The sequence below is a fragment of the Poecilia formosa genome, unplaced genomic scaffold (assembly GCF_000485575.1).
Source record: "Poecilia formosa unplaced genomic scaffold, Poecilia_formosa-5.1.2 Scaffold4, whole genome shotgun sequence".
NCBI lineage: Eukaryota > Metazoa > Chordata > Actinopteri > Cyprinodontiformes > Poeciliidae > Poecilia > Poecilia formosa.
The window spans coordinates 5,461,096-5,480,859 of NW_006799943.1; the positions used below are offsets into that span (position 1 = coordinate 5,461,096).

At 40.5% G+C, this 19,764-nt stretch overlaps 1 protein-coding gene across 1 annotated transcript in view; it reads left to right on the forward strand.

Annotated features, from left to right (window-relative positions):
* Positions 1–19,764, forward strand: part of LOC103144286 (ras-associating and dilute domain-containing protein-like) — a 28,005-nt gene that overhangs the window by 3,260 nt on the left and 4,981 nt on the right. The window contains exons 2-11 of the mRNA XM_007561192.2: positions 1,348–1,550; positions 2,984–3,158; positions 7,267–7,499; positions 9,027–9,481; positions 12,453–12,749; positions 12,860–13,276; positions 14,330–14,367; positions 14,454–14,662; positions 14,746–14,858; positions 19,302–19,551. Of these exons, the coding sequence (XP_007561254.2) occupies positions 1,348–1,550; positions 2,984–3,158; positions 7,267–7,499; positions 9,027–9,481; positions 12,453–12,749; positions 12,860–13,276; positions 14,330–14,367; positions 14,454–14,662; positions 14,746–14,858; positions 19,302–19,551 (2,390 nt within the window). The remainder of the gene's footprint in view (positions 1–1,347; positions 1,551–2,983; positions 3,159–7,266; positions 7,500–9,026; positions 9,482–12,452; positions 12,750–12,859; positions 13,277–14,329; positions 14,368–14,453; positions 14,663–14,745; positions 14,859–19,301; positions 19,552–19,764) is intronic.

Below are 19,764 nucleotides of genomic sequence, written 5' to 3' on the forward strand. Positions count from 1 at the left end.
TACCACTAAGCAGAATGCGTGCCACCTTTGGGTCACCAACAGCAGACGCTAATATGTTGTTTTGGGATTAAACTCTAGCAAAAAGCATTTTGTCTGCTAAATCTGAACATGGAGAGTTTGCAGAGGTCTGCAGAGACTTTAAATGGAACAAAATTAAGTAAACACATGATCAATATATGTGGAAGCACCTTATGTCCACTGATAAGCAGGATGGAGGATCTGTGATACTGTGGGTTGTTGTTGTTCTTCTGTACACCCAGGGAGTTAGATTGTTGTATGAAACACAGGTAGCAACCATGCAACCTATAAATGTGACACTGGTATAAACACCGTATAAAAGAGGACATAATATGCTAAATTCACATTTTGAATGTTTTTGTACTTCTATTTGAGTTTCTTCTGCTTCTAAAAACAGGTCAAGTACTTAAAAACCACCAAACTGTTTGTTGTTTTGACAACAAGTTAATGTTAATTTTTGTGTCTGCAAAAATGAGCCGTTTCAAAAACCTCTGGGTCGTTGAGTCACAATCGATGTGCCCTGACCCCAGCGAAGGCCAACCCATCACCTAGCAACCCAAGCGGAGCTCCAACACCATTGATCAGCTTGTTGTTACAACTGTATGCAATGGCTGATGGAAAAGACAAATGTTTTGTTGTTGACTTATCTTTCCTTAAACCTCTTGCTGAGTTTTTGTTGGTTGTACAGGAGGGTCCACATTTGCTTTTCAAAGGTCTACCGATGTATAATTGTGCATCTCTTTGCAGCCATTTTCACGTGTGACTGTAAACGTTGAGTTGGGGGGGGGGAGGCGTGGCCAGCAGCAGCTTATCTGGATTTAAAATGACAAGAGGCACTAAAACATCTCATTGTGAAAGGAGCTCAAAATACGCAGAAATAGCTAAAGTCTCACTATCTAAGAATGAAAAAAAAGTAGATATTTTATTAGCCCATAGCTATCCTAGTCTTTACATGCTAGCTAAAACCTTATACTCACAAGCCATCACTGACTAAAGTCTCTAAGCAGAGGCTTTCCATTGGGAGAATCAGAATTAGAAGCTGTGAAATCCCAGTCTGGGGAGACTGTGGGGAAACTGCAGAGAACCTTTGAACTATAAGAAGCTTAGAGTCTTGGTAAGGTCCGAACAACACTTCATTGTTTCAGCTGTGCATAGAGAGCTGAGGGCAGACATGCTGAAGGAGACCAGGTCTGGGTAGAGAAACGTACGAGACATTTTATCAAAGTTCTTCTCTTTTGTTTTGTTGTTGTTGTTGAAGTTGTTCAAGTTGAACTCTTGCCCCTCCTCCGTCTTCTATCAGTTCCGTCTCTTTGCCGCTCCTTCCTCCAGGTCGGGAGTATCCACCGGCAGTTCCTCCACCTGCAGGTCGGCAGAGGGCGTGGCCATCAGGCAGCCGAGCAAGAGTCGCATCCGTCGCCAAACCAACCGACTCTCCGGCGTCTTCCACCGCAACCCGTTGCCTACATCGGGCTCCATGGCGCTGACGGCGGGACTCCTGTCGTCACGGTCCGTCCAAGTCAGGAAGAGCAGCAGTAAGTCACTTTGGTTTTGTTTTCTACTTGAGATTCTGATGCCGATATTTCCACTGTGGAAGATATTCGTGATGTATTAATAGGTTTTGAAATTGTTCGTATTGATAACAGCAACAGGCTTTAATTTTAGATAAACAAAAAGAGGAATATATAGAGTGCTCGTGTATTTAGCCACCTTTATCCCATTTCCCTTAAATTTACGAGCTGCCTAAACGTTTTGTCTCGTGAGCCAAAATCGTCGAATCAAAAGTAGTTGTTGGGTAAAACTAATCATTGTTTTATCATTTTATTTGAGTGTTTTATCTAAATATGCTCAGTTACCTAACTGGCTCTGACCAGTTATTCTATAAGATTCTTTCTTTATCTATGATGTAATTTCCTACTCAAGGGGTCCATCTGTTCTGTTATCTCAGCATTGTTCTACTGAAGAAGGTCATCATAATAAAAGCCCATTCCCCAAGCAGAGTTGAGCAGAGCTCACCAACCTTTGATCCCGAGCGGGTTAGAGGTTGTGGATCTCTCCCTTTGCAAAGGATTGGTCTTGTGTCTGGTTCTTTACAGGTCTTGAGCTAATTTTAAAAACCCCAACAGTAGTCGCGAGCTAAATAATAATAATAATGATAATAATCGCAAAAATGTCAGATTTTTTGTCTTTTGCTTGTAGAAGATCGATGTTATTCATTGTAGATACAAAACTTAAAGAGGAATATGATGTTTGTTATATTTTATTCGACAAAAGTTTTCCAGTTCTGTTGGGCTCAATAGTATAATTTTATTGTCAGTGTTAGAAGAGGATTTGGGACGCTTTCTTTCAAAACACTTGCTATATTTAGCCAACTTTAATAAATTAAACACCAGGGAAAAATAACGAAAAAGTTTAAACATCTTTAATTTGAATTTAATGCGACAACAATAGATCACATTTCTTATCGTGATAAGGAATGTATCACGATAAATGATAAACGATGTGATAAATGCCCACCCTTAATATCATATTCTTGTGTTAGAATGGCCCAGTCAAAACCCGGACCTAAATCCAATGAGGAATCTGGGCAAGACTTAAAATTTGATGTTCAAAACCACTCGTACTTCAGTCTGACTGAGTTTGAACTATTTCGTAATGGTAGAAACTGATACACAGGGATTAAACACAATCGTTTTGGTAACATGCCAAAAAAAAGTGAAAAGGGAACAGAGTTCAGAACATCTCAATCTTCTACTTTACCCAAACAAAACCATCCATCTAAACTTTGTAAAACTGGAATACTTTACATGTCTTACATCATCTCCTCTGGTTTTGTTGCATATCCACTGCATACAAGCAAACGTGACCTCAACGCTTATAAAAAACCAACCAGTCTTTTTTTTCCTTTAAACCACATCTCAGACCCAGTGATGAATGTCCTTTTCCCCGTGTGGTCTCGCATCCGCAGTGTTCTCCGCGGAAGTCCTGCCAGAGGACGACCCGTCCGAGCTGTCCAATCAGATCACGGCCCCAGGGATCCTGAAGATCTTCGGGAACGAGATCTGTGAAGGGGCTCACTACAAGAGCGTCCTGGCCACCATGCACTCCAGCGCCGGGGAGCTTGTCAAGGAGGCCCTGGATAGGTGAGAACATGCACCACCATGTGCGGGAGGGTGGTCTTGTGTTTCTGCTCGGGGTGAGTTACGATCCCCCTCCACGTGAAGCCCATATGCACTCAGAAAAATAAACCGTTGTAAGAACATAAAAGTGAGAGCAGGAATTCCTCCACAATCATATGATCTGCGCTCAGCAGTAAGCCATTCTGTTGGTCTAAACTTCACCTGCTTCTGGGCTGATCTGGTTGAAAAGGGCTGTAAAAGTTTAGTTTTTTTTTTCATTGTGACTTTTTGTTTCTCTAATTCATTTTGTTTTAATTTGTTTTTACAGTGTGTTTGCTAGTTTTTATTAGTTAAATACTGTTTGGTTTTTAGTTGTTGTAGAAGAAGTTTTAGTTTTTTCATATTTTGATAATTTCTAGGTTCAGAATTCAAACAGGTCAAAGTAATGTATCGTGATTATGCGTACATTGATTAGGTAATAAATACTCAGCAGAAGATGCCATTTAAAAAAATTTATTCAATTATTGTTGAACAACCAACTAAATCAGACAGCTGACAGTTAGTTATAGTTTTTCCCCATTAATTATCATTTGTTTTTATTTCAGTTAACAAAAATGTCTTCTCAATTTCAGTTTTTGTTATTTTCACTTGTTTCAGGTAATAATAATAACCTTTGGTTGGGAAAACATGATGTGATTTCAGGGATGTTTTTCTTTTATTCAGCATATTCAGATAAGTTTTGAATTTACTCGACAGAACTGTTTAGAAATTTACATGGGCGTTCATTTTGATCTTTAAACCTTTAGTTCTCCTTTCATTGGAGATGGGAGTTTATTTAATGTGACAGCGTCATGCATTTTCGAGGCACATGGTGCCATTTTATATCATTATCAATCAACTATTTTACCTTTAGTTGTTATAAAAATGTTGCATATATCAAACATAACTTAAAAGAAATTTGACTTGACGCCTTGAAATTGGGTCGCTGTCTCTTTAAGAAGCTCCTGCTCTTTCTGAAACTCCGCCTTCAGGAAGTTGTTACAAGGATGCTGTTTACAAACATTTTTTTACGGAGCGTGTGACTGAGCAGTAGGTCGTATGATAAGCCCTGCTGACGGGCGGGTGTTTGCCAATCACTGGAGACCAAGCCTTTGGGTGCCCCCCCCCCAAAGGCTTTGTATTTTAGCCTTTGTAGAGCAGAGAAAAATCCAGAGTAAATTCAGGCTTTTGCTTCTAATTCTTCCTCTTTTTTTTTCTTTTTTTTTTCCCATTAATTGAGTTCGTATGCTTCAACCTGGAAAAATACCAGGTCAAATGCATCATTAAAATTGCGTCCATGCACAAAATTAATATGAGTAAACTTGGCAAAAAAAAAAACAAAAAAAAAACTTACACTGATTTATATAAGATGGAGCTTAAATTTAGCTTAAGCACAAAAGAAAAAGCAGAGCCTCATAATTTTAAGGCTGCTTAAAGGTCAGCGTGTTCTAGTGAATTAAAGCTAAGGTCCGCCTAACCAGATGCTTCTGTTTATAATAATCGAAGCACACAGCAGGCTATGTGTGTGTGTACAAAGAAGTGGAGTTCTGATCGGCCCAGTCCAAACCACAGACTTGTGTGAAACACAGCCAGCGATGGCCCAGACTCTGAGGCCGCCTCTGTCTGTCATTCTTAGGTTTCATTCAGACGCACAACAGGATGATTAATGGCGGCCGGCTTCAGTCTCTAAAGGCGAGACGGACAAACGACCCCGTACCAAAGAGAAAGACTGGTGGCAGGAACATTTAGGACTTAGCTAACACAAAGCAAGTGAAGTTTAGCTTAAAATCCACTACCTTTTTTTAAATGCTACGCTAACGCGAGCATGTTTTATCTCTGTTTTGATATGACTGATCGATAATACTTCTTATACAGTGTGTCAGTGTGGTTCCGGTTATTATTTGTGTATGAGGGCAAAAAAAATATAGAAAAAGTTGATAAAAATTGCGATTTGATCTGTGTAATTTAGGAGCTCATGTTTTGGCTGCTCTCCTTTTCCCTCGGTGGAGTGATAGGAAAGTTCAGCAGTCTCTGTTTCACTGGAAATGTTGGTATAAAAACTAAAAAAAAAAGCCTTTAATAATAAGAAAAAAAAAAAATTGCAAACCGGGCAAAAAAAAAACCAAGGGGCAAAAAAAAAAGCAACGAGGCGCAACTGATAAAATCACAGACCAACACCAGGTATCAGGAGATGAAACACTAAAAACACAATCATTTAAAAAATACCCTGATTTGTACTTTTCTGATGCTGGTGATAACACTGGTATTCAGTAATAAAGTAGTTTACAAGAGTGGACAAGAAGTAAAGTGCTGTTCCTGTGAAGCTCCAGTTTCTTTTTTTTGTTTGTTTTTTGTTTTCTAATGTAGGTTTGGTCACTTTCTATCCATCTGAAATGTCCAGATACAAAAAGTCATTACGGGACGTCCAGGAATGCAGGAAGACTGTTTTATGTACACAAGAAGTTTCAGTTAGAGGCGCACCGATTCACTTTTTTCACATCCGATACTGATATCTGAGGTTTTTTTTGGTTTTTTTATAGACATGTTTATTAATTGTTTTGCTTAAGAACAACAATACAACACAAAACAAAAGCTCAGCAGTGCAGCCCAGAGGACAGAAAAAGAAAAAGAAAAGATAGGAGGTGCACATATTTTCATCATTTTATAGTCCAACTCTAAGAATTTATAAATGCTCCAGTGCGTCCAAAGCTGTCAGTCTTAGAGAGGACGAGGCATGTCAGAAAGTCAACAGGGATATATTCCAAAATAAACTTCTTCCACCCAGAAATAGTAGGAAACTTATCAGAAATCCACTGCAACAAAATATTCTTTCAAGCACAGAAGATTAGGACGTTACACAACTTTGATTTTGAATGTGTTTACTTGGTAGACCAAGGAGAAGAGACACTGGATTGAGATCAATATTAGTTTTGATAGTTTTCCTCGTCTCAACCAGAACAGATTGATTTCTGAGGTTTAGTGTCGGCTAAAACTGATCCAATGCAGAAACACAGTGCTGAATTTACTGAAGAATTTACTTAAGAGTCTATTTATGTCTGTTTTCCTTAAAGACACGGATATAAATGAACTGAATTACAAATTTATTTGATAACTTTGCACTAGTACAGCACACTTAAATACACTAGTAACTTCACTAGCTTGGTGAAACGTGTAAAAACAAAACAACTTTAATTTGTTCAGGAATTAGAAGTAGAGCAGCCAAATAAATGAGACAGAAACTGAAAAAATGTTGATTGAATCGGTCGAGCCTGTAAAAAACAAACTGCAGTTCACTTTCTTTCAAAAGGTTCAAAAAGTGCAATTAGGAATTTGAAATGTAATGTAAAATAAATAAAGCATGGCGTGGTTTGGAGCACAAAGGATAGAATTAGATTGAATAGATCTGCCCTGATGGATCAGGCACATTGTCACCGATACTCGATCTAAAATATTTTCAATATCGGGGCCGATACAGATATTATATCGGATTTTTATCATTGATTTCAAGTAAAACTCACATATTACGTATATGTATTACACATACAGTAAGATATTTCCAACCTGTATTATAATTTTGATCAATATGTCTTGCAGATAATGAAAAACCCAAATTCAGTGTCTAGGAAAGTTAGAATATTGTAAAAAAGAAAAAAAAAAGTTGAGTGGAAGGAAAAAGTGTGATGGTAAAAAGTGGACCAAAAACAAGTAAGTACTGCCTTGAGAAGCTGCCTAGAGAAAATTTTGAATGTTGTAAAAGAGAAAACACAATTTATTTGTCTATTCATGGAAAGTTGAGTGGAAGGAAAAGGTGTGATAGGAAAAGAAAATGAGTGATAATATTTTCTGACTCATTTCTTTTATCAGAATATCCAACAAATTGTGAGCTCTACAAGATTATGAAAGTAACAAATGAAATAATTAAGCTTCAGATTTATTCAGGCTCTCTGTCTGATCGTGAGATTCATTTGATGACCTGAAATATTCAAGCGTGACAAAATGGGGGAAAATCTGTTTAAATCCTGTGAAGATATTTTTCATTCCCGCGTCTTGTGAGGAGGAGTGTAGCCATTTTGAACGCGTCCGTCTGATGCAGGTACGGCCTGAGGAAGGAGGAGTCCGATTCCTACGTCCTCTGCGACACCATCGGCTCCATCGACAGCCACCAGTGGAGGACGGAGGGCTTCAGGGTGGTGGGCGACCACGAGAAACCTCTCCTCCTGCAGTCGCTATGGAAACCCAGAGAGGGCTTGGCGCGACGTTTCGAAATCCAGCGGAAAAGTTCGATAGAGGAGAAGACGTCGAAGGAGAGGGACACCGTCACTGCCGGTAAAAACTGCAGGCCCTTTTGGGCCGATTGCTTTGCCGCATCCTGACTCCACCAGGCAACACGAACGAAGCTCCGCCGGCTTCGAAGCCGGTTCTCACAGTGAAGCGTTTGGGTTTTCCTGAGAAAACCGGCCAAAGCCTGGCAGTCTTGCTTTCATTCTTTTGAATTTCAGACTCATGGCTGGATTTGATTCTTTCATGACAATAAATTTTTAGTAACAGCCTAATGGGTTTTGCAGATGCATGGCAATTTAATGGCCGTTTTTTTGTTTTCCCACCAGCGTCACACCCTCTCTGTGTAATGCTTTATTGTTAGAAATAAAAAAAGCAACATAAAACAAATAAAAACATTGCAGAAACATTGTCTCCACAGATAAGTACGGATCATGTGGCACGACTGAAAAACACCCGGAAGTTTCCACAGATGGTACCGTCAAGGTGCTGGGTTGATTTGCTGATGTTTTTGTGTCAGTCATTTCTAGCGGAGGCTCCTGGGTTTACACAGCTGTGTTCACATCAAAGTGTGTGTCCGGTTTTGTGTTTTGCTTTTATGAACGGCGCACGCATGTGGTACGGCGCTCCGTCAGTGTCCGCGTGTGGATTGGTTGGGGTTAAGGGTTGTGGTTCCCTGCTGTGGAGCTGAGCTTTTTTTTTTCCCTTTAATTTCCATGAGCGCTGCCTCTGTTTCCACTGAGGTCTGCTTCCTGAGTGGGGCTTCTTCTTGTTGACTCTGGCAGCAACACCCCCTCACCTTGCCGCAGGAAAATATGGGCGTTGCTCTGTCATCGCATTCCATCGACCTTTCACCTCATGATGCGGTCCAATTCGCTCATCGTTTTCAATCAATCAATCAAGTTTATTTGTACAGCACATTACAGCAAAAAGGCAGTTTGAGGCGCTTTACTTCATAAAAACACGCACAACAAAAAAATCAGTCACTGATTGAGAAAACGGTAAATTTCTTTGAGTGTCATTTGTCAAAATCATCAGTAAAATTCAAATATGTTGGTCAATATTCCATTAATCATGTTTCAAATCAACCCTAGACAAGTGGGTTTTTAGCTTTGATTTAAAGGAATTCCGTGTTTCAGCTGTTTTGCAGTTTTCTGGAAGTTTGTTCCAAGTTTTTGATACAACAACAGCAGATCTTTAATGTATTGTGTTGCTAAGCTGTTCAGTGATTTATAAACTAGCAACAGCATTTTAAAGTCTATTCTCTGAGCTACAAGGAGCCAGTGTAGGAACTTCAGGACTGGTGTGATGTTCTCTATCTTCCCTCCAGGACCACCATCATTCTGAATCAGCTGCAGCTGTCTGATATTTTTAGGGAGACCCGTAAAGACACTACTGCAATAATCAATTTGACTAAATATAAACGCATGGATGAGTTTCTCTATATCTTCCTTGAGCATTAGAACTTTAATCCTTAAAATGTTCTCCTTAAAATGATAGAAGGCTGTCTTTGTAACTGTCTTTATGTGGCTCTAAAGGTTCAGGTTCAGAGTTATTTACTTCCGCCCACATCAGGTATCAATGCCCAGGCCCGGAAGCTGCAGAAGAGCCGATCCAGGGTCACCTCCTCTCTTGTGGAGAGGACTCTGGGTCGCAGTCAGAAGCTCTGGAGGAGCAAAAGTGAGATGGATCTGTTGGACGGCGGGGACAAAAGCGACGGGAAACGCGACGCGCGAGCCAAGAGTCTTCGCGAGAGCCTCGGCCACTCTTCAGTCCACAGCCGGGAGTCCCTGGAAAATGGCCCCCGACTGATTGACATTTGCAGCACGGAGGCGCCCTTCGAGGGGGATGGCGGGACGGCGTCTAAGACAGAGAACCTCTGTCCGCCGAGGCCGAGGGGCGAGCGTGAGGGAGAGGAGTCGGAGAGGGAGGAGACGGAGAGCAGCGACGATAACACCACACAGTACTCCATTCACCCTCCACACGACTGTCCGTACCTGCTGCTGCTGCAGGGCTGGAGCCTCACGCAGGTACGTGGCCAATCACAGCTCAGCAACACGGGGGGGGGAGGCATGTGGCCGTCAAACCACGGCTATTACAGTTACCTGAAACTAACGGAAATATTGAGGAAAACATTGTTATTAACTGAAATAAATGCAAATGGTAATTAATAGAGAAAAACTATAACTAACTGTAAGTATATCATGTGTTTATAAAAGTAAAATGTACTAAAATTATAGATGTAATATCCGTTGTTTTGTGTTTATGAATCTCTTTATTAGCCTTTCAGAAAGATGGAAAATTGATATTTTTCCCCCTACACAAGCAGTTTACGTCAGCTGTGGGCAAATTATGGTGCTCCGTACTATTTACATGCATACGTTTATGCTAGTCTGTAAAATGACGACAGCAAAAGTTGGGAAAAAACACCAGAGTCAGTTTGGATGTTCAACTAAAATGAAATACATTTTCTGAAAATGGCATATTTGGTTGAATCTTCATTAGTCAATCTATGCTTACATAATCACAACACATTACTTTGACCCTGTTTGAATTTTGCACCCAGAAGTTACGAAAAAAACAAACTGCAACTAGAAAAAGTTTTGAGCTACTTAACACTTGAAAAGCTCATTGAAACTGACTGAATTAGTCAAACAAGAGTAACAACAAAATAAAACTCAACTGTAATTAAAAACCTATTATAACCCTACGTCACACCCATGGGGGATGTGGGTGTTTTAACCCTGGCATTTTATGTAGTTTTACTGTAAAGCCTAATTTCTGTGGCGTTGTCTTTGTGCCACCAGACCGACAGTGAAACTGATGTGAGAGTGTTTACTTGTGTAAACAAAAGAATATCTTGCAGCGTGGAGCATGCAAACATGGTTGTGGTTTAAAGGTTCATGAATAAACCTTTAAACCATTAAAAAAAAACATAGTTTTTTTAATTTTTTGAGTTTTTTTCCAAGAGAATTTGGATTTCTACTAAATGAAGACCATTGAAGTTTACAGATTTTGCTGGTCTCTAGCTTAAAAAGTGAATACTTTTGTGTTTGCTAATCAGAGGTGTTGATTACTTAGCACAGTGGAGTCCAAACTTTTATTAACGAGGGACAAAATTACTAAAGCACCTGGAGGCCACAACAAATCTTTGAATAATTTTTTTATTTTATTTAGTTTTTTAAATTTTATTTTATTTTATCTGCTCAAAAATAAACAAACTGCTAAGGCTTTGCAGGTTGTTTCCCCTCAGGTTACATGAAGTAAAGATTGTCCCATGGATTAAGATTCAGACTTCAAATCTTGAGTCTTGTGCCACTAAACCTCTTACTTCCTGAAGTTATTTAAAGAAGAAAATACATAAATATATGTAAAATATATTTTTGTCATGCAAACACCAAATTTGGTAGGAATTATTAATCAGAATATAACACATTCAATGAGTATGAATTCAAACTAGTGACATTGTTGTGAAATAAGTGTGCATGATAGTAGTTAAATAACTTTTTGGGTCTTAGTCTTTTTTTTAAATTGAAATAATGAAAAAAAGGACTTTAAAAGAGTCTGTAAAATCCATTAATTACAATAATTCAAATATAGCTTAGTATTGCAAAATTACAAAAAGATGTAGTTCGCTATCTGACCACTAGATGGCAGCAAAGTGCTTACAATATGACCATTTATATAAAAAGGGTGGAGCTCAACTTAAATTTAAGTCCTAATTTCTGCTGCTATCTAAAGTTGCACTGACTTCGTCCAACATTTAATACTTTTCCCCTCATCAAAGCTGGCTTTGTCATTCGACAAAGCCAGCCAGGAAAACTGGAGCTGTCATTTATGCAAAGCAAAACCAGTTACTGCTTGTCAGTACGTTTAAGTTGAAGTCTGCCACTTCAGCTTACTGACTGCAGGAAAGCAACTTTTGTGAACCTTGCTAGATACAGAAGCATTTATATCCATTTATCAGAGAAACACACAAAAAGAATTATGCTGGTTGAGTGAAGCGACAGTGACTGAGCCAGCAGCTATCCAAAGGTCAGCAAAAGAGTTGAGAGTCAGAACACGGATCAGGAAACAGAAAGAGACGATCCTGACTCTGCTTCCTGTCTGGTTACCAGGGCTTCTCTAACTGTGGATAAGTACAAAACTACATGCAAAGACCGACACCCATGCACTCACACACACTTATGTATCAACTAGAATAAGTAGATTTTAATTGTGCGTCAGTTTCCCAGAAGGCCCTGTACAGTAAGCTACTCCTGAGGAACGCGATTATGCAGCTGCTTTGCCAGTTTCAGCTCAGCTGGTTTAATCTGAAAGGATCACAAAGAGTGACACAATTATCGCATTATAATCACTATGATCAGTGCTCACTTTATTTAAGGAGACATTCTGTTAAAAGCAGTTTGGAGTTCGAATTATAAGAACTATTCAAAGTTAAAACACATTTTCCAGTTTAGCTTTGATGGTGAAGTCCATCCTAGTCCACATCAAACTTTCTGCTTCATGCTCTTCTTTGAAAATGAATTGTTTTAATTCAGTTAAATCATATCTGACATAAAGACAAACAGTGATTACATCACTCCAAAATATTTTTTTTTACCATTTATAAGTGAACTTGCTGATGTCCTTTTAATCATTGTCCCAATGCACAACCCAAAGTTGTTCTAGGTTCTTTTGTAGATCTTTCTCAGTAGGGGATGACTTGAATTTTATTGGGAATCCGATTTTATCTTTAGCCAAAAAAAAAAAAGAAAATTCTGTCAATACTAAGTATATAAACGTACGTGTCTCTTTAGTTGTGACAAACATGTTTTAGTTTGCTTTACCTCCCCGAAAGGCCATAAATGTCCAATCGAGGTGAAAGATTAGGTGTTTGGTTCCTGTTATGGGAATCACTAAGCAAACATGTACGAGAGTGCCGTGTTCAGAAGTGGTTCTTCAGAGATGCTCTGTACAGATAAAAAACTTCTGTGACTGACCGTTAATCTCTCCTCTCAGGACTTTATCATCTACTTACTAGCTGCACCACACATTCTTATCGGCCGATGCGGTGAGTGCGAAGACAAGCCGAGTGTGGACGTCGTCCTCTTTGCTGACGACATCCTTCCAAGCCACTGCTCCCTCCACCGCCACGGCGTCGGCAGTACCATCACGCTCTCCCCTTGCAAAGACGCCGCCGTGTCCAGGAACGGCAAAGCCGTGAAAGACAACGTGCAGCTGAGCTCCGGTGACATCATCGGACTGGGAAAGCATTACCTGTTTCTTTTCAGGGATCCCCTACCTTCAGTGAACAAGGTGAGACGGTCTTTGACGAAGATGGGCAAATAAATCTGGTTGTTCGCCGCAGAACTAAAAGAACAACAACTCAGGAGACGTCATACTTCTTTTCTGTTCCTCAACTACAGGAAGAAAGCGATGCCTCTCCTGAACCAACGTTGTCTGCTGCTCCGTGGATAATGTGTCTCAGCCCTCCCGCGGCGGCAACCATCCACAGTACAGCAATGATCCACTGTATCAACTGCATCCCGAACTGCACGGACTTCCGAGGTTCAGCCCGCAAGCGGTCTCCCAACAAAGGCCCTCCCTTTCTAACATCACCCAGAGGCCACATCCTGACTTTGAGCTACAGGATTGAGGACGAAGATCGCGTTGTCAAGGAGATCTTTGCTATGGACGGCACCAGCATTATCACTGACGGAGCCCCACTGACTGTCTCCTTTCTGCTGAGCCTGTGTCTCCAGTATGCCACGGCTTACCTTCACACTTCAGACCTACGGAGGCTCCTGCTGCTGAGCGCGAGTGAAGTCCAGAGTGCCACGTGGGTGAGTTTGTGGTTAGAGAGGTTGGAAACCAAGAGACGCGTTAAATTTCAGAGCGTGTTTGGGTTGGCTGTTACTGCCATATAAACTTTGTGAAGCTGATTGTTTTTTATGTGCATTGGTTTTCCCCAACATTTTCACACAGACTATGGCTACAGTCCCTACATTTTTGTTTGGCAAAGTTATGAGGATCCTTGCCAAGAGGCAGATTGTAGAAAATAAAAAAGAAGCTCCGTCTGGTTTTAAACAATCTCTTCTTCATCAAACATGCTGTGTCTTGGTGATGTGATCATTGCAAACGCAGCAGAAAAACTGCAGTTGCAGCATCGCAGCTTGTTTCTCAGCAATTATCATCTCACTGTGAATCATTCGGCCAACTCTTGAGTTCCTACTTGCTGGATTACTCTTGGCTGAAATCCTTAAGGATGTGTCCCATCGAGGGCAGGTCACCTGAGGCTGTCATGATGCACATCTGGGTGAGCAGCTGAATATAGGTAATGCAGATTTGTTGCATATTGGTGCATAGATGTTGCACTGGTTTTATTTATTTATTTACTTTTTCCTCATCATTTTGACTGTTTTCCTCATTATTTTTACTTTTTGTTCTCATTTTGACTTTTCTCCTTGTCTTTTGTTAGTTTTTCTCATCAGTTCACCTTTTTTTCCAAATCATTCTAGCTTTTTTTTTGTCATTTTGACTTTTTTATCATCTCAATCATTTTTCTTTTCACTTTTCTAGATTTGTGGGGAAACAAATAAAACCTGCTCTGTCAGTGTACTTTTCTACCTGAGCTGTGGATCTCTGCAGTTCCTCTGACTGACATTCTGCTTGTTAACCCTTTCAGTTTTGGGGACAGTCTCAGTGACTTTGCAGTTGTGTCGTTCTTTTCTGCTTTTAGTTCGTGGATTAGAAGCTCAAGGCATGAGAATAACTTTGTGACTCACTATTTTAAAGTTGTTTTATCGGTTAATGCTTTCAGCGGAGGAAATAAATATGAGTAAAACGTACCATGACATAAAAACACTCACTGCAGTTTATCTCTTTGCCTCATGCAGGATTGCACTACGAAGCTAGCTGCTGCTTATCCTGAAGAGTAAGCTCTACCTTTTTATTTCCAGTATCCCTTCGACCTGCCATTTCATCAAGGACACTTCAGAATGTTTTGTTTTTGTCTTGCAGTGAAGGTTCAAACCACGAAGTGCGCAGCCTACATGATGTAATTTCGGGTTTGCGCCCCCTGGTGGTGTGGATGGCCAACGCCCTGGAGCTGCTGCAGTTCATTCAACATCAGTTGCCTCTTATTCTGGAGTGGAGAAACCGTAAGGAGGAGCAGCAGAGGGAGGACGGAGACTGGGAAGATGATGAAAGCAAAGAAGTGGAGAACTTAGGTCGGTGGCATTGCTGATGCAGTTAGCTAATGTTTTGTATGTTAAACTCAAATATGGAAATTCTCGTCAACGTGCTTTTTCAGCGATGTTGGAGCTTCGCCTGTCCTGCATTCGTTCAGCCAGCGAGGAGACGATGGCCGTCCTGGAGGAAGTCATCTTGCTGGCCTTTCAGCAGTGTGTCTACTACATCACCAAGGTAACTAACAGCTGACTTCACAGTCACTTCTTAATTCAATGCTACTGCAGATTCAGGCAGCTCCATCCTGTTTAAAAATGTGTTGACGGAGACATTAATATAATCAGACATGTAAAGAATAAAGGGTTCTGGTGAGTCACTTTTACAGCTTTTTAATGTCCTGGGTGACTGTACTGTTAAGCTACACTGGGTGCATTGTGGCAGAGCAGATAGGAAGCACACCAAGAGCCTTTGTGTGTGTGTGTTTGTGCTTGTGTATGTTGGAGAATGAATGCCATTCATCCTGCATGAACTATTTCACAGCATATTCTTTCACTTTAAGCTGACTCACTGAAAAAGAATTGCAAAGCTAAAATGAAAAGCTTGGGTGGAAATTACATGAAGTAATCTGCTATAGAGTTTAGAGTAAATTGACTTTAAAACCCACTCCATAGATCTGTACTTTAGGTAGAAGACGAGTTTATTGACAGAAAGCCTTAAAACATGCTGTTTGAAGTTTGTCATATGTAGGCGTTAGAGCAAACATGTGGAGAAAGGTTATATGGTCAGATTATGCACAAAACAGATTTTCTTTTTTTTTTGGCAGCATGTTAAATACTACAAGTTAGCCTTAATCCTAATCTGAACTGATGGGAATGCAACCCTGCCAAAAATTTAAGAAACAATTTGTGCTGTTTCCCACCAAACTTTCTGGCACTGACCCAAAAAAACGTTTTCCCAAACCAAGGCGAGATGCCAGCGAGACAGCTCGCGGTTTAGGCTCAGCGCTGCTTGCTTTTGTGGTTGTAGAAAATAATAAATTAGCCTAGTAAATCAGAAACTGTGGTCAACCCTCACCTGCTGGATAAAACTAAGCTATCTGCTTTAAAAACAATCCTGCTGATGGTAAAAAGCCAAATACTTAAAGACAGCCAGGTTAGCCATTTTCTCCAGGTTTAGCGCCTCCTAGGCTAAGCTAGGTGAAAACCTCCATAGTGGGATTTCAGTTTCTTGTCATGAATAATATTTATAAACACAAACTGTCAGTTTACCTTAATAGAAAATATTACGTGAAGGCAACAGTTCAGAAAACTGCTGTAATACTCACTAACAAAATGAGATAGCGCTGCTGTTGGGAAGACGTTAGCTAGCTTTGGTGCTAACCTGAACCAACTGGAAGCCAACACTGCCATTTTCAAAGAGGATGCTGTGTTTGGGGCTGCAAGTGTATGTCACGGCTTTAAAGCTTTTGAAATTAATATTGTTTTCCACCAAATTCTCTTTCATTGTCCAAAAAAACGTTTTACCAGACCAAGACGGGACGTCTGCGAGACAACCTGTGGTTTAGGCTCAGCACCACATGCTTTTGTGGTTGTAGGAAATAATAAATTTGCCTAATAAATTAGAAACTGTGGCCAGCCCTCACCTTGTGGATGAAATGAAGCTATCTGCTATAAAAACAATCCTACTGGTGGTAAAAAGCCAGACATTTATCAAAAGGCAGCCAGGCTAGCCGTTTTCCCAGGCTTAGCGCTTGGTAGGCTAAGCTAGGTGAAAGGTGTGCCCGATTGGAGGGATTTCAGTTTCTTGGACTGATCATGGACAATATTTCTAGAGTCAAACTGTCAGCTTGCCTTTAGAGAAAAGAGCATGTGAAGCCAACAGTATCCAGTTCTGCCCTTTTACACTGAAGCAGTACCACACCCATGGAAGCGTGCCCAGGAAAGTTTCAGACAAGTTTCCAGTGGAGCTGCGTAGGCGTGGGTGAAAACGTTGTCCAAGAAATACTATTGAAGAGACTGGCCTATTTAAGTTCAAACAATGACCTTTACAAATGCTCGTTTGCCAGTCCCCCATGGCAAATCAGAGTCTGATCGATTGGGACCCGTCGTAAATTACACTGCTTCCACGGTCCTGGTTGCACCAGACTCGGCATTTAAAGAGCCGTGGGTGATGAGACCAAAGCCAAATCAAAGACAGCATTAGTGGTTTGCCATAATGTTAGCAGCAGCCGAGTCAAGGTCTCACATGTTGTGCCAGCTGGAACTCAGATCTGTGCCTGACGCATCAGGTTACGAGCCTCCTGCATACTGTTGGGAAGACGGTGAGAATGCTGCGTCTTCGGAGAGAAAGCTATAGGAATTCTTCGATAAACGCAGTCCTGTAGGTTTGACTCAGGACATATTTGCTGAGAGCAGCGGCTGTGGTTATCTAACTACCTGCTCTTACATCCATACTGTACACACCACTGTTTTCTCTAAGGAAGTCAGCTTGATGAACCAAATGGTTTCCAGATGTGCCTTTGTCAGTTCAGCCATCAATAATCTAAATGTAAGGCTAGTAAAAATGCACATTTAAGAAAAACATCCATTACAGGGATTTTCAAGTATTCACTTACATTAAACTTTTGACTTTGTTGAGTTAGAACCAAAGAAACATCAATACATTTTAATTGGGATTTTTTACAAGACATACCTAATGGAAGGTTAATAATTCATGGTTTTCAACATTTTTAAAGGGGCAGTGTCATGTTAAATTGACTTTTTTGAGCTTTACGTCATGTTTTGATCTTATTCTGTCATCAAAAACATTCCTGAAGTGTTGCTTTGACTCTTTGATGCATGTTTGAGAAATCCTTTAATCTCCCATGGCAACCATTCAGCTGTTAAAAACACCCGGGTAGACCGAGCGATGCCTTTGAGACACAGCTTCTCCTCGGAGCTGCAGTGTCCAAGCTTCTGTCTCACAGATCAGTGCTCCCTGAGACTCCTCTCTCCGCTCCTTCAGACTAGCCAGCAGCAATTAGCAGACTGCTGAGCTCATCACACAAGCTACTTCTTAGTGTAACACTGGTAAAAGGTTAGCAGAAGAGAACTAGCAGGTCCAGAAATAGCAAGAGTTTGTTAAAGAGACGGAGTCCCAATTTCAACTTCAAAAACAAATTTTCTTTAAGTCGTGTCAAAACAGTGATTTGAGTGATTTTATTTTAACACACTCAACTAAATAAATTTTTTTCTGGTATAACTGTATTATTCTATTTTGGCGATAAATCTTATTAATTAAGATTATTAACAGTTAGTTTTAAAAACAATATTACCAAAAATAGTTGGAACAATTTTAGTGGAATTGAAAATACTTGACATTTTTTTCATACATTTAAGAAACAAATTTTAGCTTTTATGAACTTTAAATATTTAAAAATGTAAAGTTCGTGGCCTGCCAGTATTTGCTAGTAACAGCAACATTATCGAGACATATACAAGACAGAGGTAAATATCTGTTAAACAAAAATATGTTAAGAAAAACTAAATATCTGACAGATACCAGACTGTATCATTTTACTTCTGCATCAGTTTCACAAATTTTAATTTTGATACCTCTCAAGTGTAGTCACAAAAAACGTTGGAGTTTGACAAACAGAGCAAAGAACAAATGCTTTTTAAAAATAAAACAAAGTTTGACAGTGTTTGGAATCTGCTCCTCTGATATATTTTGTGGTTGTTTTCTCAATACAAGGAAAATTGCATTGGCGTGCATCGCAAAAGGCGCCACTGGTGAGCAAGTATTTCGGCTGAAGAGACGCTTTGATGAATAAAAGGACACTACAAGCAGACTTGTGGGCAGACTGTGTGTATTTGTCCGTCACAGCGAATGCAGACGTAAGCAGACAATGCTTTGAGTTGTCTTTTTATGTTGGCCTTCAAACTAATGCGTGCATGTGGTAATCGGCGAAACTAGTGCTGCTGAAAATATAAATCCCCTCTGGCTCGTCTGCATTGAGCGACATTTTCCAAGCCAGTGTGTCTTTCCAAGATTGTTTATTGAAATGCTCTGTCGTTTCCATTGTGTTTCACGCGGCCCGGCCCGGTTAATGCTGAGCTCAGCCTCGCCGCGGGAACCTCGCAGGAACTGTAAACGGAGCTGCTTGCACTGGATTCCTTCAGTGCTCTTCACTCAGCAGCCCTCTTTGGAGCACAATGCCAAGAAGCCCACATTCAAAGCAATGTTCAACTGTTCAGGAATGTGGGTCTACGGCGGGCACTAACCTCAGATACTTTGTGGGCATAGGAGTGAGATCTTAGGGAAAGGGGGATGTCTGTGTACAATTAGGCCGAACAAAGCTGCGGTTGTTCAGCCTCACTCTGAGGAACAGGAAAGACATTTGGAGGTAAAGGTGAAAATCTTAGAAATCCCATTTTTTCTTTATGTCTGGGACTGCTGCCTGCACTAAAGTAAACATGTATTAGCTATGTTTTAGTGTAAGACTTCGACATGCTTAAGTTATATATGGGTGGTCTGAAATTTGACCGGGAGGGTTACATGCTTTAGTTTCTCCCAGCAATCGTATCATATACCACGCAATGTTAACTTTTCCGGCCTCTAATTGAGCCACAGGAATTGTCAACAGTCTCCAGAGCTGAATGGATAAGTGAGTCACATCGATTTTCTTTTCTGTCCAACCAGTTCCTGTACACAGTCCTTCCAAGTCTCCTGGACTGCAATCCTTTCAGGGAGAGTGCCGGAGACTGTGGTCGTGGCCTGGGTGGTAGCGGGATGCACGTCCCCATGGAGATCAGTCAAGTAGTGGAGGTTCTGGATGAGAGCTGGAGGTTGCTTTTAGACTGTCAGGTCCACCCAGAGGTCTCCTCTCAGCTCATTGGCTACCTCTTCTACTTCATAAATGCATCGCTCTTCAACTCACTCATGGAGAGAGGTACCTGCAAAAAGACACACACTAATTTCTGACATCAACACATAAAACGACAACATTAAGAGACATTAACCCTAGTGCCAACACATAGAAAACATCAACATCAGGATATGGAATACACCAACATTAACATATAGAAAACACCAGTATCAATACATAGAAAACACCAGTATCAATACATAGAAAACACCAGTATCAATACATAGAAAACACCAG